Genomic DNA, 23,343 nt, shown 5'->3' on the forward strand with positions numbered 1-23,343 from the left:
GGTTCCTGTAACACAGAACATGGTGATAGGAGTAAGTTTTAACAGTCTACATTCTTTTCTGGTACAACAGCACAACAATAAAGTGTTAAACTATGGCACTGTAGTTATTAGTAGTGATGGGTCAGACTCTTAGCCGGCTCTTTGAAATAAACAACAAGCGCTGACTCCAGAGAGTGAGCCAATATATATATATATAAATATAAATGTATAAATTAAAGTTTTACGATGATACATATAAACCACAGTAGAAGACAGCATAAAAATATACATTAAGGAAGAAAACTAATGATAGAAATAGTGAAATACTAACAAGAGGCAACAGTGAAAGCTCCTCATAAACTCTTACAGTTTTTAGGCATTTCTTATTCTTAGCAATCTCTAAAGGATTTCAAAAGTGGAATAAATTCCAGTAAGAAGATATCAAATCAAGTATTTACAATGATGATAGTAGTATTTACTCAATAAAATAATAATATTAATAATATACTTAAAATCAAGATCAGTGTATGAAAAAAAAACATATATATCACCAAGGTTCACATTTACAGAGATTTTAGTTTTCTTTAAAAAGAAAGAAGAAAAGTCTTGCCAGAATTAAGATACAATGGAACATAAAAAAAGATGATTCACGTTCTGATTGACAAAAAGAGCATTCAACATTGAAGTGCTTGATCTACCCACACCTTACACATGTGACCTCACATAAACTGTGTTTTGTAGCAACATCAGCTCCTTCTTCCACAACAGGGCAGATCATAACAGAAACCAATCAAACCCTCAAACATGAGCTCCTTTTTATGTCAATCTTTGCTAAAGTTTTCAAAAAACATCACCTGGATGCTTGTTTTTTTTATTTGCACAATTATTTTTTATTTTGTTGAGTGACACTTTGTTGATGGTGTTCAGCGCTGTTTATTTCACTGTATAGAGTTGCACATTTGAAATTAATATACACATTTACATTGGACCTGTTTGTTTACTTGAGATGGGCCTTTGTTTTTGTATTTCACTATTTATTTTTTATAAAAATAAAGCCATATAAATAATATATATTTTATATAATGTATGTTTCAACTCTATTAATTCATTGTACACATAATTTGGTAATAAATTGAATTAAGCAACCAAAAAATATAAGTAGCTACTTGGAAGCCGAAAGAGCCGTCTCTTCTTATACCTCTTTTCCACCAAAAAAGTGCTGGTGCCGGAGCCGGTTCCAGGGAACCTTTTAAGAACCCTCTAAGGAGTCACTCACTACGTATGTAAATGTGGTTTGATTTGTTACAAACAGCAGAGATGTAGTAATGATTCAGGACATTCAAGGCAGAAATTAAAAATGATGCAGTTCTAGCATACAGTTTTTTATATACATTTTTGCAGTCTCATGGCTCAGTACATCTGTAACAAAAAAAATCTAGGAACAATTAAAATCAATAAATACTTTTTTTTTTATTTAAATACATTTATGAAGCCTATATCTATGTAAGAAGTGTAAATCATCCTTTACACACTATAAATTTCTTCATTTCTGTATTGGTATTAAGAACTTTATATAAGGTGTATACACCTTATATAAGGTGTATGGCTATACATATGCCTATTGGGTTCTGTCTTTTCTTCTCAAATTAATGCACTGAACTGACGCAGCTCTCTGTAATGAACGTCAGTCGGTAACAGATGCTGTAAATACTAAATGCCTCTTAAGAATATTTTTTTAGTTGGAGGACCATTGCTGTCTTAGAACTCCAGGCCAATATTTAATAAAAATATATTTGTTTAAAAATTACAAAAACATTATTGGAGACAATCAGTGATTTTAAATTATTGTCCAGCCTTAAGTATTATGTATAATTCATATTCAATATACATATCAGTGGTGTGCAGTAAGGCCTCTAAGGGGCTGACCAAATGTGCATGTAAATAATTACTTATTTTTTTTATCAGGATGTATATAATTATTGCAAGTGTAAGCATTTATTTTATAGATTAACGAAAAAACAGCAACTAATTCAAAGCATTAGCCTGTGTTTTTCGTTGCTATAGGACTGTATGATTGACAGCGGTACTGACCAATCAAAGCTCTTTAAAATGTCTTCTGCTCACGTGTCCGCGGACCCTTCTCCTGATTTTGAGAAGGGTGTAGTAATGAGTCTATTAGAAAAGTCTTAGGACAATCTAACCAATAAGACTCATGCTTTTCACTCCGGGGGCGGGGCCATGGCTGCCTAGCCCCTTCTCTGCGCTCGGATGAAGGGGTCAGGCTACGCGCATTGATTAGTAGTAAAACGGAGAGCGCATGCTGGATTAATTAAATATTTAGCTAACTATCATGGAAATAAGACAGATATTGTGTCATATTATATTAAAAAGCCTTTTTAAAGGCTGCCCTTCAATGTGAAACTAAGTAATATGCCGTGTGACTGGCAGTGTTGGGAGTAACGGCGTTAAAACTAACGGCGTTACTAACGCCGTTACTTTTTTTCAGTAACGAGTAATCTAACTAATTACTATGACTGTAACTATAACGCCGTTACCATTTCCGACACCCCGTTACTGCACGTTACTTTAGCAGCTCTATGAACTTTTTTTTTTTATTTCGCTTTGCCCTGGTTAACCCCTCCTCTGTCCGGTGAACTTGAGCTTCTGGCCGCTGTGCCTGTGGTTTGGCGTGGTGAAGTGAGGCACAATTGTGACGATTTGCGTGCTCTAATTAATTCAGTGATTGCCGTGGACAACCCAAGTTCCGAATTAAGGACGTTAAGCTCTTTTTAGCTGCTCCGGTTTTTGTGGTGCTGCTGCTTTCTATTTTAGAGCTTAGATTCTCTGCCCGAATCCCACCTGACCTGAGGACCGACCCGAAATCAGGCTCCTATTTTTATTTTATATAAAGCTCTGGTGTGATAATCACAATGTTGCTAAGTAACTAATTATTATTGTTCACTAAAGCGAACGAAATAGCGAAAATTGAAAGTGAAAAACATTTGTGTTAACTGAATCTAATAAAAACGGTAATTAAAAGGAAAAACATAACTATCTCGAACTGTATTTTGTGTTTATAATACTAACTAAAACGAACTGAAATTACTGATAGAATACCCTCATTTTTGTGTTTAATTTATTTATAAGCGCTGTTGTACAGCGGAGTTGTACAGCGGGAGTTGTTGTGCCGAGCGCGCGGCACTCGTGGTCCGTTAGTTCTTGTGTAAAGCGCCCGCGCTAGCAAGCCCACCCTAAAATGAACAGAAAAAATAAAAACAAAATAAAATTAAACTATAATAAAAATGAAAACTGTAATCACGTAGCTCTGGGCGCACGTGAACGCCTCCGCGTTTGACTTGCAGCATTGTGTGTAGCTGTTCTTAAAAATCATTTAAATTAAATAATAGTTCTATGCTTCTATGTTACAGTGTTAATTAACATAATTCTGATTATATTTCGCTCATTCAATCAGCCCGAAAACAGACAGTTTATGGGGCGGATCGGGTCAGGCTCATAATGACAGTTTATGGTTCGGGCTTGGGCAGAATGTGCACGGGCTCCGGCTGGGTCGGATTTTTTGCCCCCGATCTAAGCTCTATTCTCTTTTGGTGAAGCTGTTATATTAATACCATTTTAACGGGCATTAAATTGTTGTTTTTGTCCATTATTTTGTTTTATATATACATATTTCTTTTGAGTGTGGCTTGGTTTGTTAAATTTCATCCCCAGACGCGTTTTTCCGCTTTTTTCAGTATTACAAGTTTTAGTAATTTTCTTTGGTTGTGTGGAGAATTTCGTTTTATTTTTTTGAAATTCGTTAGATTATATTTTTGTCAACATTTTGGGTTTATTTTCGTTTGTTATTTTTTGTTATTTTTCTAATAATAATAGTAAATGCATAATTGATTTCCTTTTTTTGACGGGCGAATAATAAAAAGTAATGCGATAGTTACTTTTACTGGTAACTAATTACTTTTATAGTGGAGTAACTCCGTTAGTAACTCAGTTACTTTTTTGGAGAAGTAACGAGTAACTATAACTAATTACTTTTTCAAAGTAACGTGCCCAACACTGGTGACTGGTGATTTTTGTGTGTACTTAATGTTTTGGCTGCTCTGGCGTCCTGTAGAGATACAAATGAGTGATATTTGTTAAACGCCTGTACTTGTAGGAACATTAAGCATTTATTGTTGGGTCTATTGTAGGCTTTTGTAGTTTGTAGCTGTATTTGTGGACTGTTTATGTGTATTAAGTTCATTGGAACTACTGGTCTGAATCTTCAGGTCTGGAACTTAAGCTGGTTCTCTGGCTCTATAGCAGTGGTCTCAATCTTATTCTATCTGGGGGCCGCTGTAGGTAGAGACTGGGTGAGGCTGGGCCGCACACGACAAGAACACGTATTTTATTCAACACATTCTGCCATGCCAGGTGTTCTGTCGAGTGATGCTACCCATCGATACGCGCTTTCTAAAGTGCTATTTGTATTATTATTTCAAGTGTACTATAATAATTCTGTTTTTCTAATATTTTTGTTCATTTAATAACCTGGACTGTCATTACATTGTCAAAGTGTAATGGCAATTAATAATAATAATAATAATAATAATAATAATAATAATAATAATAAAATATGATCTTAAATTAAAAAAAAAAAAAGATTATAATAAACTCTTACTACCATAACTTTACCCTGATACGGTGGTTTAGACTATCCAAACATAGTACATGAACTTCTGCTGGAAACATGCTCTAATATTGTGCTACTTTTGTGCTTTTACCTTTAAATATACACAAAAGGGTAGCACGGTTTGTCAGGGTAGCACAAGTCGACAGAACACCAGATCTCTCTTCTCGCCGTGTGGGCGTATCTTGAATCCAAATAAGGCTACAGGTGTACTCAATTTTAAACTTTTAATGATTAAATGAACTTTACTGTGCTCTATATAAATCCATATTTTGCCGTTTGTGTGTGTAAGGCTCGAATGTGTGTGTGTGTGTGTGTGTGTGTGTGAAGTCCCTGATTGGCTGAAAGCAGCGCGGCGGCTTGATTCATTTGAATAAAGAATGCGGGGTTGCGTTCAACGCAACGCAACCCAACCCAGCCGGTATGCAGTGGCTCTCTCCATTGAAGTGAATAGGATGCGATGTGCTGTTGAAGATACATCAGCAATGTTATTTTATTATTTATTCTGTTTATTGTTTATGTAAAAACTGGGTTTGCAACATTGAATATTAATCAAGCAATCGGTTATTTACACTGGAGGAGGACCCTCATTTACTGTGCCGCTGAACATTTACAGTTTAAAAGGGATTAAAAATATTATAAATAAAATTAGAAAAATTAGAAATAAAAACTGACATTTACTATAGACGGAAAAAATATAAAGATAAAAAAGGAAAAATAAAAAACTTTAAAAAGATCATAAAAATTAATACATCAAAAATAAAAAATATATATATTATGAAAAAAATTATTTGATCAATAAAAATAATAAAAATATTTAAAATGAATTAAAAAATAATTAATATAAAATAAAAATTCATTTAAAACAAAATCAAAGCCTTTCTAATAGTGCGCAGAATAATATCAGTTTCAGTTAGTTTCGGTTTCAAATAATTGAAACAGCTCACCAAAACCTCAACCTATCCTTTATATTTGACAATATTTGATTAACTTTACAGGTCCTCACTCATCTTAATTAATTTAACTAAACTGAGTTGTTATATTATTTGAAGCCTCGCGCTGAATTCAGCTCGGCGATGCGAGAGAGAGAGCGGCGCATTTTGCCTGATTTCTCTTGATTGAATATGAGTAAATATTCGAATTTAATACCATACATTTGGCTACACTTTATAGGACTTTATTTATTTATTTATTTTTAATCGCAGTGCCATGCAAGCTTTCAAGCTCGTTCTGCGTGACTGCAGCATGCAGGAGAGATTTTAGTCAATTAATTAATATATACATTTTTAAAATAAATTTGCCCTGGTGATAAGAAATGAACGCTAACATATAGCTTTATATTGCTGTGTATTTCAAATGTTTTTTAAGGTTTATATACTTGACAAGTGACTTTCAGTTACATAATAGCAAAGTGAAATGTGACATAAATGACATAAATAAAGTTATGTCCAGTTCAAAGTTCTTTTCTCTTTTAATTTTTCATTTCAAAAACTCCAGCTATTGAGTAAGAATAAGCATCTGTTAAAATTCTGGACAGCAGAATGCCTGTGTCTGCTCTATTAAGCTTAGTCTGTGTACTAAGCATAAATATAAATCCTTATAACTGTTTGATCCAGGTGTTAAACTGTTGTATTAATACCATTTTAACGTTTTTCGTTTCTATGTTTTGAAATTCGTTAGATTATATTTTTGTCAACATTTTGGGTTAATTTTCGTTTGTTATTTTTCTAATAATAATAATAGAAATTATATAATTAATTTATATATATAATTAATTTATGCACTCATTAATATGCCATACCACATGTCTGTCTTTGTTAAAGAGCATAATATAAAGTATTTCAGCATGAAAGCACGTATTTGTAATGTGTCACAGCGTCCTGAATCATTACTACATCTCTGCTGTTTGTAACAACACGTCTCGCAATTGGCCCGCGGGCCGCGAGTGTGAGACCCAGGGGCGCAGATGGACATTTTGAACTGGGGGGGACCAAGCTGTAAAATTATATATATATATATATATATATATATATATATATATATATATATATATATATATATATATATATATATGCTGCAATAAACTTTAGAATAATCACTTTTCTGATCAACACTAGCCATACTGAAACTGTTATTGGTCTGGTATGTCAATATGTCCCCAGTGCCATCTGCGCGCATTCTTACACCATGATGCCAAATCACTGACATCCTACTATTCCATATCACATTGTTTGGTTTTTGAAAAAACGCTGTCATTGTTTTTTGTTTCTTCATTGCTACAGCCTAGGCAAGACCAGGAAGACAATGTTAACATTTTACATCTTATAATTTCAGTTAACAGCGACTGCTTACTAAAATAACATCATAATAACATCATACATAAAATCAATGGAGAGAGCCGCTGCATGCCTCGGTGCATGCCGGGTTGCGTTGCGTTTAACGCAGCTCCGCCCTCCGGCTCAACTTTATTCAAATAAATCCGGCCGCCGCACTGTGTCCAGTCCAGCCAATCAGGGAAAAGCAGGCTGGGAATGAGGGAAGAGCCGGAGTGCGTCTTCACACACACACACAAGCCTCTTACACACACACACACACAGAACAGGCGCCTTTCAACCACAGAAGGAGAAGCTGAAAGCGGCAGAATATGGATTTATAGAGCTATAGGTTACAGTGAGGTTGGTAAAAAAATAAAAATATTAAACTTATGACTGTCTACTTCTGTTGCTTCATTTTAATTCAAAAACGAGCAAGGAGATCCAGCGCAGCGGATTGCGTTGAAAAAAAGTGCCAGTGGACACGTACCGTAAGGAGCTGGTAACTGCCTGTGTCTGTAGTCTACAGGCAGTTACCAGCTCCTTATAACCCCGGACTTGAGAAGGTGCGTTAAATTTACATTGGAACTGGAACACGGAGCTCCGAACAATGTAACCTCTGAACTGAACGCTTCCTAGTTTAAAAACGAGGGCATTGTGGAACACAGAACTCCACAAACGTACAGTTAATTAAATTAAAACCCCAACGTTTATGCTTGTAGATGGTAGATTTCGGATGAGGTCACTATAATCATCTGCGCCCATGGTGAGACCCCTGCTCTGTAGTGTTTATGCGTCTCATTTTGACCCTGTGGCTATAAAGACTTCCTAAAATCAAACTTGGGTAAAGGGAGGAACTAGAAGAGTTTGTGATACAGAGAGGAAAAAAGGAGGAAAAAAATTGGAGCAAGCCAGAGCTCAGGGTAAAAACTGGCATAAATTTATTTTTATGCAAACTAAGATCCAAAACTGAGTGACTGTAGACAGGTGTTTCAGTTTCATTGTCCAACCCCGGTATGTCCCAAATGTGTCTATAAACTGGGTATAGGATATATATGATATCTCAATAAATTTTATAAAACATATTTTCTTTTTTTTTTTGTTTTCAGCTCTCAAACCTTTTGTAACGTTTGTAATAATACTTTTTATTATTTTAAGCAATGTCTTTTTGTCCACAGATCTTTCAGACACATCCCATGTAAAAATGTCCCCAGAGCTCGTCAAGCTAGTCATACGGTTAGCTTATTAGAATAGGCAGCAGTGACTTCATTTAACTCACAATAGAAAAAAGGGCAATTCTCTTTATATTCTTTTTCCTAAAGTTCATATTAATACTTGTAAAGGGTTAAGCATTTAGTGGGTGTTAACATATGAACAGCTCAGGCATGAGGGATTGTGGTAGCTGCCTACCGTTTCATACACAGCCAGTCTATCTCTGCTCTCTCCTACTGGTATGCAGATTAGCTAAGTGTCAAACGGTCAGGTTGTTACCGTCATTTAATGGTCCATATTATGTCAATTTACATTTGAGATTTGTAGGTATAAACATACACATATTCACACACATATTTTTTCACAGTTTAGTTTTTCACCTGCATATCCGATTAGCCTAAATTTTACCCTGTATATTTAATTCCCAGCGCCAGAGAGCTTTATTTTCGTGATAAATATTTCTTAAAACTGCATTGACACTAATGTGGTGACGTGTTTGTGTGTGTTGTGTTGGTACATGTAGATCAGGTGCAGCAGTGCTGCTGGGGTTTTTAAACACAGGGTTCAAACACCTTTTACCATGTAAAATTCAAGCACTTTCAAGGCCCACTTTCAAGTTTTTTTCAGCACCTTTGAGCAAAGTGGTAAATTAATGATAACGGTGATATCTCAAAACTGCGATTCAGCGATAATCAATATATTGCAAAACTATTCTCCACACTTCACAGCGACTGAGCTACTGAGAAAAAAAACACTTCTGTGTAAGTAAATAGCAGGAGTTATGGATTTATTGGTGTCAGTTTCACACAAGTTAAATACCAAGGTTCTCAAAATACTGAGTATCTCAACATAATGTGTATCCAATAAATTTCGTTCCACTTCACGATTGAAAGATTATTGATCTACTGTTCGAATTATGATGTATCTGGCATGATACATCATAAAGAAGAAAAGGAGATCCAGTCCAAAATTGTAGTTCCGTCAGATTTTATTCAAAGAATCTGAGCAAAACAGTTTTTTTGGATACATCAAAAATTGAGTAAAAAGATTATTGAAAAATGAATTGAAATAAAAAGGTGAAAATAAGAGGAAAACCCCAAAGGTGAGAAAAGTTGGGGTTTCCAGAGTTCTCGGCTGTGTGAACAGGACCTGTGGCTCTGTAGTCCCTCTCGGGAGAAGCTCTCCCGCCCAACTCTACTCTTCTTCCTAGACAGAGTCTAATAAAAACAGGCATTCGCCTGGCCTCAGTCTAATGGTGTGTGAGGAGGCTCCTCACACCCCCCGGATCCTGATACTGATAAGCAGTTATTCATCCTATACGTCAGCCGAGAACTCGGTCACCCCAACCTTATCAGACTATAGATTACATGTACAGAAACTCATGGTTCTGCTGGAAAAAATCAATCATGCTAAGTTGCAAGAAAAATGGCCTTGCTTTGAGCACAAGGACACAATATACATACATTCTAAGTCACAATGTGAATCATCATGAATCGTGCTAAATGCTTGAATAACATACTGATTAAGTGAAATGCTGATTTAGTTACACACAGATTAACCCTTTAATCAATGAACAATGAACATAGTAAGGCAAAACTCCTCCGTATTCTTACACACTTGTTAATTCTTCACAAAAAACAAACAAAAAAATCATATATTTATGTTTGAAGCCCAAAATGTGGCAAAAGTTTGAAAAGTTCAAGGGGGGGCCGAATACTTTTGCAAGGCACTGTATATAGTGGTTGCTTGAATGTATGTTTGGCTGTGTACAAAAGCTTTTGGCTAAATGCTTAAGTTGAAAGAATAGATAAGATTGCAGATCTTGCAATATAAAAGCCTTTTATTGAATCACATAGATATGAATATGAGTAAATACATAAGGTGATGTAAAACAACGATAATAGCTGGTACTGGATAAAACAATCAATAAAGTAAATGGATTAGATATTTTTAGTACCTTTAGAGATATAAAAAAAACCCTTTAGCAAAACGATACCAAATAAGGAAAAGATAACAGAGTATATAACTTTAGCAACACAACACAACCAAATATCCCTGTAGATTAACTTGCAGATTTTTAATCAGACTGACTGAACCATAGACCAATGAGAAAACCAGTAGAGCAGGGGTGTCAAACTCATTTTTGCCGAGGGCCACATTGGCATATTGGCTGTCCACTGAGGGCCAGATGTAACTTATAAATGTAATAAAATGTAACCAAATGTAATATAAAATGAATGTAATTACTCCTTAATGTTAAATAACTCTCAATATACTATTTATTCAATCAAATATTACAGTTGCATGGAAAAAAATGTTTGCTTGTTGCTCTATTAACATAAATCCTTTTAATTTGTCATGTTATGAAATCCAAAAACTCCATCAATCAAGAACCAAACTAGTCAAGTGAATAGAAATGACATTAAATACAAGTTAAATTAACTTTGATCAAAACGTTTGATACTGAAATAAGGCTTAATAAATATAAAATTAAAAATTGTGAGCTGTTAAGAACATGTGACAGATTTAGCAGTTCCTCATACAACCACTAGTCGGAGCTGCAGCAGCAGCACAAGCCCGCAGTCTTTACTCAGTCAGAGCTACAGCCCAGCCACGGGCTACAGGCTCAGCTGAGCCAGTCTGGAGCGTTTTTACAGTTTTTAAAATTCTTCTGTGTAGAAAATAAAGATTTTAACCCCACTAACCGAATAATACAGCTCTCTACAGTTCATCTTTCAGCCCAAGCAGCTAACAGCAGCAGTTTAGAGCAGCCGTCACGGAGTCACTGCTCGGATTACATTATAAACAGGTCAGTTAGCGCGCTGCTAACCTCAGGATGTTTATAACTACGGAGTTTAGTGAACACACCACGGCTGCAAGGTTAGACTGTTGAAGGCTACTGAAGACTAATTAAAGGTTATTGGAGGTTATTGAAAGGGTTATTGGGGCAGAAATCAGTAAAGGCTGGTTAGATAAGTGATTCACGTGCTCCTCCTTTGCTGCGGTGAAACTGTGACTAGCACTGTCACAGTGATGTTTATTAACGTCATTAAAACAGATTTTGTCAGCTATTGTCTTATAAATATTTACACAGAACTTATATCTCTCCTAACAAGCGTTTATTTTGGTCAGTAACACAAAAGGCATACCGGTCTTTCGCCTTGAAGCACAGCCGTCCGTCTGCATCAGCTTCTCTTTTTCTGGACATTATGGGATAAACGTTTGTATGTCTCAATTCCACCCGCGAAGTTACGCCTTCCCTCCGGCAGGGTTTCCACATCAATGACTACACTGCCGTGTAGTGGCAGTAAGCCGTAACTTCGCAGGCAATACAATCGACAAGCATTGTGGGAAATGTAGTTTTTGGTCAAAGAACGCTTCTGACCTATTTATTAGACACTAAGATCTTACAAGCTCTCGCTTGGATGTGGCCACATTTGCAGTGCAGTAGAGGGAATCAAGGATCCTGCAGTCTTACTGCTGCATAGCCTGCTGAGTGTTGCTTTCAGTATGGAAACTACAGCTAGACCGTTTTTTTTTTTTTTAACTCTGAAAAGGATTTTGTTGGCCTTTTGTTGCAAGCTAAGAATATTCTCTACTCCTAAGAATACTCTACTCCTTTAAACTACGACATCTAAATTTTAAAAGACTAAGTAATGCTAATCTAACATCTGGAGCAAACACTGGCAGTGCCCTCGCTCCAACTACAAACTACAAACATGGAGTGGAGGAAAAAATAAAGAAAGTTTTTATATGTAAACAATTGAGAATGTGTTAAGGCTGTAAATGACATAAGTTGACCAAATGATCATTTCCTACTTATGGCAAAGCATATTCAATTTTTAAACCTAAAAATGTCCCAGAATGATAAAATCCTCACTTTTGTTTATTATTAGTTCTAAAGCTAATGCTGAGATTTAATATACGATTTTACTCTGAGCTAGCATCATCGCTTTACTATTTATTCAGCATATCACTGAAAAAATTGTAAAAATGTATGTTCCTAGTTTATGCTGTTAGTGGTACCATTTATGATTCTGTGTGTAAAAACTTCTTAAAACACAACACTAAGTGTTGAAGAGCTCTGCAGGCATTAACTAATGTAGGTATACAAACATACATAAAAACACAGCATGAAATTCAGTAAACATCATCTCTGGATAAGATTCATTTTTCTGAACCTGTAAAAAGCCATTTTTAAATGAAGTTCTTGTAACAGAGTGAAGATTTTGTGCATGATGAGGTGTTTTTGGCTGTCTGAAAGATTTAAGGTTTGCATTTTTTATGGCAGAGGAACATATTTGGGATACTTTTCTATCTTTTGTGAATGCACTGATGTAATATAAGTTCACTCTGTAAAGTAAAACTCTTCCCACAGTCTGAACAGTGATACGGTTTCTCTCCTGTGTGAATGCGCTGGTGTTTTTTGAGATTACTCTGTTGATTAAAACTCTTCCCACAGTCGAAACAGTGATACGGTTTCTCTCCTGTGTGAATGCGCTGGTGTTTTTTGAGATGACTCTGTTGATTAAAACTCTTCCCACAGTCGAAACAGTAATACGGTTTCTCTCCTGTGTGAGTGCGCTGATGCAGTTTGAGATTACTCTGTGTAGTAAAACACTTATCACAGTCTGAGCAGTGATATGGTTTCTCTCCTGTGTGAATGCGCTGGTGCAGTTTGAGATTACTCTGTGTAGTAAAACACTTATCACAGTCTGAGCAGTAATACGGTTTCTCTCCCGTGTGAATGCGCTGGTGCAGTTTGAGATTACTCTGTTCAGTAAAACTCTTCCCACAATCGGAGCAGTAATACGGTTTTTCTCCTGTGTGAATGCGCTGGTGTTTTTTGAGATTACTCTGTTTAGTAAAACTCTTCCCACAGTCGAAACAGTAATACGGTTTCTCTCCTGTGTGAATGCGCTGATGCAGTTTGAGATTACTCTGTTTAGTAAAACTCTTCCCACAGTCGAAACAGTAATATGGTTTCTCTCCTGTGTGAATGCGCTGGTGTATTTTGAGATCACTCTGTTTAGTAAAACTCTTCCCACAGTCTGAGCAGTAATACGGTTTCTCTCCTGTGTGAATGCGCTGGTGTTTTTTGAGATCACTCTGTTGAGTAAAACTCTTCCCACAGTCGAAACAGTAATACGGTTTCTCTCCTGTGTGAATGCGCTGATGCAGTTTGAGATTACTCTGTTTAGTAAAACTCTTTCCACAGTCTGAGCAGTGATACGGTTTCTCTCCTGTGTGAATGCGCTGGTGTATTTTGAGAGTACTCTGTTGATTAAAACTCTTCCCACAGTCTGAGCAGTGATACGGTTTCTCTCCTGTGTGAATGCGCTGGTGTTTTTTGAGATTACTCTGTTGATTAAAACTCTTCCCACAGTCTGAGCAGTGATACGGTTTCACTCCTGTGTGAATGCGCTGGTGTTTTTTGAGAGTACTCTGTTTAGTAAAACTCTTGATAGAGTGCTGATGTTTCTCCATGTCGGGACTTGGCTCCATCTGTCTGTGAAATGTAGCAAACAATTTCTGCGTTTTCAGGAGATTCTTCTGGATGGCTTGTGCTTCACCTCTTTCAGCAGTTTAACACTGTTCTTTATTAAATATCCTGGTTGTTTATTCTGGAAAAACAAAGAAATTTTTTTTTGTGTATTAAAATAAAAGCAGGTCAATTAACCAAAAAGAATTACCTACATTAGTTACACTATATGGAGAAAAATACTGGGACACCTTCATACTACAATAAAGGCTTCAGTACTTTTATCCCATTATAAATTCACAGACATTTTAATATGTAGTTGTATCTTGACTGTCAGCAGGCTGCAGCTGCAAAATGTATGTAGCAGAAACACTGCTGCTGTCCTGAGCACTGAATACAGTGTTATACTACTACTTTAGTAGTATCACACTTTACACTATAATCCATACTACTAAAACTTGAAGCTCGGCTGCGCTCCGGTCCACACCTAGAACCTCCCGCTATGAAGCCGAGCGGAGCGCAGTGCGGCCGAACCGAGTTCCTCGATTAGGCTCGGCCCTGATGCAGAATTTTAGATTTTAGATGCAGAATGAGCACACCTGATGCTTCCACAAGTGATTAAACAGGAGAGATAGTTGAGGGAGGCAGGTCTAATTCAGTGGTTCGGCTTTCAAAGGTCTGATAAACTTCAGCTTGCTCCCAATTGTGCCGGAAAGTGGAGTTGACTAGCAACGGTAATGCATCTAATCTGTTCCACCACCTCAAGCAGTTTCACTACACACCATATCTTCCTTATTCTGGCTGAAGCACTTATGTAGTTTATGTTGTATCTAAGTTATTTCTAGTTGATATAGGTTTGTTTATTTGACGGTGATATCGTGTTCCTTTTATATAAATGAAGGCTTTCTGCATTCTTTATCCTGGATGAGGCACTTTTGTTTTGATCTGTTAAATATGTTTACAAAAGGATAAGAAGCTCTGCCTCTGTTGTAATGTAAAGTTATTTATATTGGTAAAATGTAAATAGGTTATTGGTTTGTGTTTGACAGAGATGTCATGTTTTTATATTGCTACATGCAAATAAAGGTGAGCATTAATTCATTCTGACCATTTTTTAATTTTTAAAGTATTATACAGTTTTTTATGAGAGGAGGCTTTAAAGACAGTAATAGGTACAGATTTCCATTGCAGGGATTCCTAACAGTTTTTCTGAGGCCTTCCAAATATTTATATCGATATCGAAATTATATTGTATCGACCGAAATTAAGGAATGTATCGTGATATAAATTTTGGCCATATCGTCCAGCACTAGCTGTAAATATGTCATACTGCTCTAACAAAGTGTATCTCATTTTATCTTATAAATATCTTTGTAATTTTCTGACTTGCAGTATATCTCTACCCCTCACCTTTTATAATCAAATATTTAGTTTTTCAATTCAATAATTTCAGTGACCGGAAGCAGAAAAAGCCTGTATTAAATGTATATGCTTGATGAAGAGTCTCGACCTACCCCTTCCTGTTTTTATGTTCTAGAAATTAGATAATATTACTTTTTTTATTCAGGTGTAGGACCAAATATGGGATAATTTATCTGCATACAATCACAGCTCCAGAAATGACATTAATCTGTTTTAATAAGGCAGTATGCCATAAATATCGTAAGAAATAATGTTGCCAATATTTTTGAATATCATGAACTATATTACCCTGAAATATGGAGCCATATCACCCACCCCTAATTATCACATTCAGGGTAGTACTTTCTTGCTGTTTTAAGCAAAAGAAAAATTCACACTGTTTTCATTTCCTATTATATATCTTCTAGAGACATTTTATATATGTTTATGTCCAGTATAATTTATTTTACTTTAATCCTGCATATATTGGAGAAAAATCAAGGTACCACAGCAGAGTTGTGCAGAGACCTTTGGAGGGGCACACACACACACATAGTAACATCTCATATTTTCAAGACATATACTGTATAGCTATACATTTTTATTTATAAAAATATTTTTATTTAATATTTTGGATAGCTACGAATTTGCTCCATGGTGCTGATTCATAATCTCACCTTTATCATTGGTAGTGCTGATAATAAATAAATAAAAATATTAAATTATAAATGTTTTTGTGCTTGACTATACACTTTGTGTAAGCCAGCAAGGTTATAAAAGTTACATATTTTTTTATTTTTGCATGTGATATTTAATTGTGAGGATCATGTAACCAACGAATCCACCCCCCTCCCCCTCCCCCCTCCCTGCACGTGCCTTTATCACAGAGCAACGATCAAGCTTAAAGGCAAAGTCAGTGAGTGACTTTGGTCTGTCAAAGTGACTGAAAGGTAAGTTATAATTTCTGTTCTACTATACGCTTTTCTATTTTTTGCTAAGATACGCTAATGTGGTGCTAATGCAGTTACCACTCAAGTTAGAATGAGAATTTACCTCACATTTAAATAACACGAGGGGCTCCCAAGTTGGCAGCTTATCTCGGCTCTTGGAGAAAGACTGCTGTTAAGTAAGTTAACTTTATATCCAAGTATGTCAACAATAACCAGCTAAGGGAACAACCAGCTAAGGGATAGCCAGTTAAGCTAAGGGGAAGCTAGCCAGTTAAGCTAAGGGAAAGATAGCCAGCTAAGCTAACGGAAATATAGCCAGTTAAGCTAAGGGAAAGATAGCCAGTTAAGCTAAGGGAAAGATAGCCAGTTAAGCTAAGGGAAAGATAGCCAGTTAAGCTAAGGGAAAGATAGCCAGTTAAGCTAAGGGAAAGATAGCCAGTTAAGCTAAGGGAAAGATAGCCAGTTAAGCTAAGGGAAAGATAGCCAGTTAAGCTAAGGGAAAGATAGCCAGTTAAGCTAAGGGAAAGATAGCCAGTTAAGCTAAGGGGAAGCTAGCCAGTTAAGCTAAGGGAAAGATAGCCAGTTAAGCTAAGGGAAAGATAGCCAGTTAAGCTAAGGGAAAGATAGTCAGTTAAGCTAAGGGAAAGATAGTCAGTTAAGCTAAGGGAAAGATAGCCAGTTAAGCTAAGGGAAAGATAGCCAGTTAAGCTAAGGGAAAGATAGCCAGCTAAGCTAACGGAAATATAGCCAGCTAAGCTAAGGGAAAGATATCCAACTAAGCTAACGGAAATATAGCCAGTTATGCTAAGGGAAAGATATCCAGCTAAGCTAAGGGAAAGATTGCCAGTTTAGCTAATGGAAAGCTAGCCAGTTAACCTAAGGGAAAGATATCCACCTAAGCTAAGGGAAAGATATCCACCTAAGCTAAGGGAAAGATAGCCAGTTAAGCTAAGGGAAAGATAGCCAGTTAAGCTAAGGGAAAGCTAGCCAGCTAAGCTAACGGAAATATAGCCAGCTAAGCTAAGGGAAATATAGCCAGCTAAGCTAATGGAAAGCTAGCCAGTTAAGCTAAGGGAAAGATATACAGCTAAGCTAAGGGAAAGATAGCCAGTTAAGCTAATGGAAAGCTAGCCAGTTAAGCTAAGGGAAAGATATTCAGTTAAGCTAATGCAAAGATAGCCAGTTAAGCTAAGGGAAAGATATCATTTAAAAAAGTTTTGGTATTTTTGTGAACCTGATATCCTGATATCGGCCACCTCACATGTTTATAGAATGTAACTACCAGTCACACACAGTGACTGTAAAGGCTATTTATGTTTCACCATGAATAGCCTGAAGAAATTCAAATTCAAATAACTATCACTATATAAGAATCACTGTAATCAAATACAGTCTGCAAATTTCTCTAAAATTAAGCATTGTACATGAAAAGACACTAACAGATGTAGTATTTACCTGACTGCATTCTCATATCTCTATATTATTATTTTAAGAGGCCGTGAGAAGATCAATCATGCCACCACCAAAGGATGCAGAGATCGAGCAGGTTGCAAAGGTTTGGCTTTGGAATGCACGGGACCGTTCAGGTGGACGGAAGCATCGTCTCATGCAGTCTCTTCAAACAAATAGTTAATTTATGATCTATGCTATATTAATGCATAAACAATATTCACTTTTGATATTATGATTAACTATATCTGTTCTATTTATGTAAAGTACATCTATTTTCTCCTTCATTATTATTGCTGTGAGATAAAAACCTTAATGCAAAAACTAATGTTATATTCAATTAGAATTTTTTTTTACTGGTTTGATTGGGATGACATTTTGGTTCCAAGTCTACAAGCAAGAGGAATAAAATTAATAATAGAGATCAGGGGTGGGTTTCCTGAAAGCTTCGTTACGCTAAGAACTTCGTCAACTCGTACTTAAGATTGATCGTTAATTAAAGAGTGTTTCCCAAACCCGTGCGTAACTAAAGTACTACGTAAACTCGCTCGCAGATTAACGAGTGCCCTCACCCAGTCGTTATTCTTAAGAGCTTCTTTAGGGGATCTCTACTTGCAGTTCAGCACCTTAAACACCAGGGACCGCCAATTTTGAGGGAGAAAAATTATAATTTCCCTGCTTGAAGCAATTATATTATGTTACTATTAATTATAATCAATTATATATATAATTATAATTATATATATATATATAAAATTATTATTATAATAATTAATATTATTATATTATATTATATTATATTATTTCCCGTGTCTGCGGGTGCTCCGGTTTCCTCCCACAGTCCAAAGTTCAGGCTAATTGGATGTCGGATAAAAATTGCCCCTTAGGTGTGAGTGTGTGAGTGGATGTGCCTGTGTGTCTGTCTGTCCTGCGATGGATTGGCGGCCTGTCCAGGGTGTATACTGCCTTCCCCCCGATGCCGGCTGGTATAGACTCCAGCCACCCCCCCGCGACTCTTAACGGAAAAAGCGGTTGACGATGAGTGAGTAAGTGAGTGAATGAGTTATATTATATTATATTATATTATATTATATTATATTATATCATATATTATATTATATTATATTATATATTATATTATATATTATATTATATTTTATATTATATTATATTATATTATAATGCCAACTTTCTCTGTGTAGTCTAACTGGGCATACTGGAATTGACCAATCAAACCCATAAATTATTAAAAATCCAGATTCCTGCAGATGATGCTCACGGTCTAAGCAAAGCTGCAAAGTCACCAAGTCCGTGGATTCTGTAATCAGGCTGTTATGTGGCATACACACACTTATATACACTTCCCACCAGCCCGGGAATTACAGCACAATACAATATATTTCCATGCTATTGGGAAAATTCCTGGTACTGTAGGTCCGGTGCAGGGGACGCCTGCAGTGTCTTTACTCACACCTACACGTATTGTAAAGGGTATCGGTGAATGTGCAGGTAATATTTAATATTATTCTTTATTTAGGTGCTTCTAACCAGTGATGTCAGTAACGCGTTACTTAGTAACTCTAATCTGACACTTTTTTCAGTAACGAGTAATCTAACGCCTTACTATTTCCAATCCAGTAATCAGATTAAAGTTACTTATTTAAGTCACTATGCGTTACTCTCTCTCTCTCTCTCCACCTCACACACACACACACACACACACACACACACCGCTCTCTTACCCATTCCCCCTCCGCTCTTCCCCAATCACACGCGTCTCGCTTTCTCCCCTGTCTCTCTCTCTTTAGTTTCCGCCCGTTTTCGTTTTCCGCCAGTTCTCGGCGCCCTATCTCTTTATTAAAGCGTTTTTTTTTTGCGGCCGAGTCCCAATTCACTAGCCAGGGCAGCGGTCTGCCACAAATTTGATTGGCAGAGGAGAGCATTTAAAGATTTTACACCACACGTGATTGGAAGTTCACTGCGCGTATACCGTAAAGACAAGAAAAGTTCCGGTGCTTTAAATGAACACTGTCAGAATTAAATCCTTCTCAGTAGTTGGGTCCGGTATGGGTCCGTATTGGACAACGTCTGGGTCCGGACCCGGACCCCAGTCTGCAAATATGTGATCCCTGGTCTAGACCATATACACGGTTCTGTTTTATAAAGCCACTCCTTGCTGCCCTGCTGAGAACAACAGGTTCAATGTTCAGTTTTACAGTGTTAAATAAGTCAGGTCAAGAAAGACTTTCTTTATTTTATATATTTTTTATAAAAACAAGTATTTATGTTTAGTAAAATCAAGAAAGACCATATTTTATTTTTTATAAAAAAATATATTTATGTTAATTTTTTTATTTTTATAAAAAAAACGTATTTTTTAGGAAATAGTTCAACTTAACAGAGATAAATTGTTGCTGTTAAAAATGCATTTTCCAATAAAGGGAGTATTGGCAAAACTGGTTATAATGTTTATGTTAAGGCGGCGGGAGGTGGTGTCTGCAGCTGCTGAAAATAACTAATAAAGTAACTTGTAAAGTAACTTAGTTACTTTTAAAATCAAGTAATCCATAAAGTAACTAAGTTACTTTTTAAAGGAGTAATCAGTAATCAGTAATCGGATTACTTTTTCAAAGTAACTATACCATCACTGCTTCTAACCAACATTGTGGCCGTTCATCTGAGCAAACTCTGGGGTGTGTCAGCTCGCAAATATATAAATACCAGTCAAAAGTTGACACGTCTCATTTTTTATTTATTTATTTTTTTTACATTGTCGATTAATATTAAAACTATGAAAACTATGAAAACAATTAATTGACGCATATGGAATTATCTAGTTAACAAAGAGGTGCATGGCCTTCAAAATCCCCTGACCTAAACCCAACTGAGATGTTGATTTAGGATGAGCTGGAGCTTTACAGTGTGTGTGTGTGTGTGTGTGTGTATATTGAAGAGTTAACGTTTATTATACCTTGGGTGTGTTGACAAATATCCTTCAATAATGATTACTTAACTTTAGCATCTATAATTACATAATCATTGTGTGAAACCTTGTATTTTATACACATTTATATAGAAGATTATCCAATCCTCACAATATATATTATTTACACATATAGTTAAACATTGCTTGATCAGGCATGTAACTAACACAGACTCTATTATATGACAAACTAACCCACATGATACATAAGGCATTTACTAACACATAGGATCTATTGTATGGCGGACTAACCACGCGCCACTAACACATTAACATATAACATAAGAAATCCATTGTGTGACTTGTTTAGCTCATGCTTAAGGCATTTTGGTCACAACTAACGGCCATCAATCATCGACTGGTGCACTCTGTATGAACTAAATTGATACAGAGGAGGCTCTTAGACCAAAGCGGCCTTCTCTGTGTGTGGGTGCCTCCCTAAACCTGCAGCTCTTCAAAGCGGGGAGTGACGCACACGCACACAGATAATGCCACAATGTTCAGTTCTGGCTGGACACAGTCAAGGCCAAGCACTAGTGGTCCGGTCAGACACGTGAAACGGATTACTAACACGTGAAATTATGCATACTAACATGAGATGATTTTAGCAACGCCTCATCAGCAGGTTTCACGTCATTTGGGGTATAAAACATGGAGTCAGATCAGAGGGGGGTCAGAACTTTTACTATTTGATGGCTGCTAACTGTCTTGTATGTATTGGTTCTCCTGAATTCAGTATTTTGTAATAAATACTTGATTTGCTTTCAACTCCACTCCACCTGTCTGCAACTCTCTCCATCAAAACGAACACGCAGGGGAGTTGTACCCCGGATGGTGGATGGGGGTAACCCATCTTTCATTTTCTTTTTACAACAATATATACGGAACAATAATTATTTTTATATTATTATATTATTTTTATATTATTAATAATTATAATAATAAATTAATATTATTATCAATATTACTATTAATAATATTAGTACAATATCTATTAATATAATATATATGTATATTAACAATAATAGTTTTTTAAAAAGTTTAATGTTTATTAAACATTTATATATAAACATATGACTTATTTATTTAGCCATATGTATCTGTAGGAGTATTTTATTAATGCCAAAGTACATCCTTTTGTAATTTAAATTTCAAAATATGTATAATATTGATGATTACAACACTTTTTTACATTTTTAGGGTGTAATACTGAATAAATACTGCATAATAATCGATATTTGTGGATCGATTGAGTGCGCTGTTTCGGGGGAGGATTCAACAAAGACGTTCTTTAACCTCCTTTGTTAATTTTCACGTTGCGAAGCTCTTTGGGAAACACTCGCAGAACTGGGGTGGGTTTCCCGAAAACGATCAATCTTAGCGAATAACGAACGAACTAACGAATGACGTGAGTAAAGAACGAGCCAGTTCTGCGAGTGTTTCCCAAATAGCTTCACAAAGTGAAAATTAACGAAGGAGGTTAAATAACGAGTGGGTCAGGGCACTCGTTAAACACTCTTTAATTAACGATCAATCTTAAGTACGAGTTAACGAAGTTCTTAGCGTTACGAAGCTTTCGGGAAACCCACCCCTGGCTCGTTCTTTACTCACGTCATTCGTTAGTTCGTTCGTTATTCGCTAAGGTTGATCGTTTTCGGGAAACCCACCCCAGAGGCTTTGTTCCAGTAGCAATAATAGTATCAGTTTATTATTCATCTACTACATCAGTCTAGTGCATTTAAGTATTTATTCAAGAATATGATTTGCTGTTTTATTGATGTTTATATATATATATATATATATATATATATATATATATTATATATATATATATATATATATTTTTTTAATTTAAGTTGTATAATTCTTTGTTATTTTGTATTATGTTTGATATTTATATCATACCGTTTATTATAAATACTGTTTTTGCAAATGGAGATATCTATGCAGTACATGTTTATCTACATGCTAAAATATAAATTTGGGATTTAATTTACTTAAATACTGTTGTGTGTTGTTTTTAATTTTTTTTTTTTTAAACATGATACTTTGTAATAAATGTATTAATTTACTATACACTTTAAATTGTGTTATTTATATAATTGTTTTACAGCCAGTTGCAAAAAATGTCAAAGTGCCAATAGCACAGCTTTAAATTTTCTTCCTTGAAAAGTGTTCTCTGTTCAATATTGCACAGTTCTAAAAATTTGGGGCCACAATTGGTTTTCCGCTGAGGGCATATGTGTGTGTGTGTGTGTGTGTTTGTGTGTTAGTGTTAGAGCTCTACAAATCTCTGTTGGCCCAATGTGCAAATACCCATTGGTCCGATTTGGGCTGCCCATATGGGGGCGGTACCGCACCAACCTCATTGGCCCAGTGTGGGCATGTTTGCTGGGTTGTATCATGACATTATTCTCACCAAACAAAATCACATCATAAAACATTTTACTATTGCTAACACATTTGTAAATCTGTACATAAAAATACTGTGTGGAGCATGCACCATGTTTTTTTAATGCGTCACGAACAATGTAGAAAAATACTGAATAACAAAAGCAGTTTTGTTAAAAGGATACAGCAACTGGATATAGGGGCACATTACATTATTTTTAAAGGTAAGTTACAGTTTAGCCACCTTTACCTTATCAAGCCAATGCTAGCGACCTAGCCAAGCTAGCTAGCAATTCCAAACATCACATACTACCAACAGCGTGAATGTCCTAAAAACATGAATTTGTTATTAGTTGTTGATATATAGCCTAAATGGTAGGATAATGTACACACAGTTTGTAATGGTTGTATGGTTAATCCTTTTCGTTATATAGTTAACTTTAACCGTTAGGTGTGTTATTCTGCTATAACACCACTGGGTCATTTTACAAGCTAATATT

General features: G+C 35.9%; 3 protein-coding genes and 2 long non-coding RNA genes across 13 annotated transcripts in view; 2 read left to right on the top strand and 3 right to left on the bottom strand.

Annotated features, from left to right (window-relative positions):
* The window catches only part of LOC111196715 (zinc finger protein 484-like), a 353,380-nt gene that overhangs the window by 121,180 nt on the left and 208,857 nt on the right, over positions 1-23,343 (bottom strand). Inside the window, exon 3 of one of the 9 annotated variants that reach the window (XR_007438637.1) lies at positions 9,158-11,572. The exons of the other annotated variants lie outside the window; for them this stretch is intronic. The gene's annotated coding sequence lies outside the window, so the exon portion shown is untranslated. Of the gene's footprint in view, positions 1-9,157; positions 11,573-23,343 lie in introns of those variants that run through there. 9 annotated transcript variants of the gene reach the window in all.
* The window catches only part of LOC125801418 (zinc finger protein 239-like), a 203,934-nt gene that overhangs the window by 10,774 nt on the left and 169,817 nt on the right, over positions 1-23,343 (bottom strand). The gene's annotated exons all lie outside the window — the stretch shown is intronic.
* LOC125801596 (uncharacterized) overlaps positions 10,556-23,343 on the top strand; it is a 68,875-nt gene continuing 56,087 nt past the window's right edge. The window contains exon 1 of the long non-coding RNA XR_007438794.1: positions 10,556-10,619. This is a non-coding gene — a long non-coding RNA (uncharacterized LOC125801596). The remainder of the gene's footprint in view (positions 10,620-23,343) is intronic.
* LOC125801244 (zinc finger protein 271-like) lies at positions 11,940-13,811 on the bottom strand. Its single transcript, XM_049477664.1, has one exon. It carries the CDS (start codon positions 13,690-13,692, stop codon positions 12,502-12,504), a length of 1,191 nt encoding a protein of 396 aa, XP_049333621.1. The 5' UTR covers positions 13,693-13,811; the 3' UTR covers positions 11,940-12,501.
* Positions 20,577-23,343, top strand: part of LOC125801627 (uncharacterized) — a 32,897-nt gene continuing 30,130 nt past the window's right edge. Inside the window, exon 1 of the long non-coding RNA XR_007438834.1 lies at positions 20,577-21,077. This is a non-coding gene — a long non-coding RNA (uncharacterized LOC125801627). The remainder of the gene's footprint in view (positions 21,078-23,343) is intronic.

This window comes from Astyanax mexicanus, chromosome 4 (genome assembly GCF_023375975.1).
Source record: "Astyanax mexicanus isolate ESR-SI-001 chromosome 4, AstMex3_surface, whole genome shotgun sequence".
In the NCBI taxonomy this organism is placed as follows: domain Eukaryota; kingdom Metazoa; phylum Chordata; class Actinopteri; order Characiformes; family Acestrorhamphidae; genus Astyanax; species Astyanax mexicanus.

Coding starts and splice junctions, on each gene's coding strand:
- LOC125801244 (XM_049477664.1), bottom strand. CDS start 13,692: ATGGAGCCAAGTCCCGACATGGAGAAACATCAGCACTCTATCAAGAGT.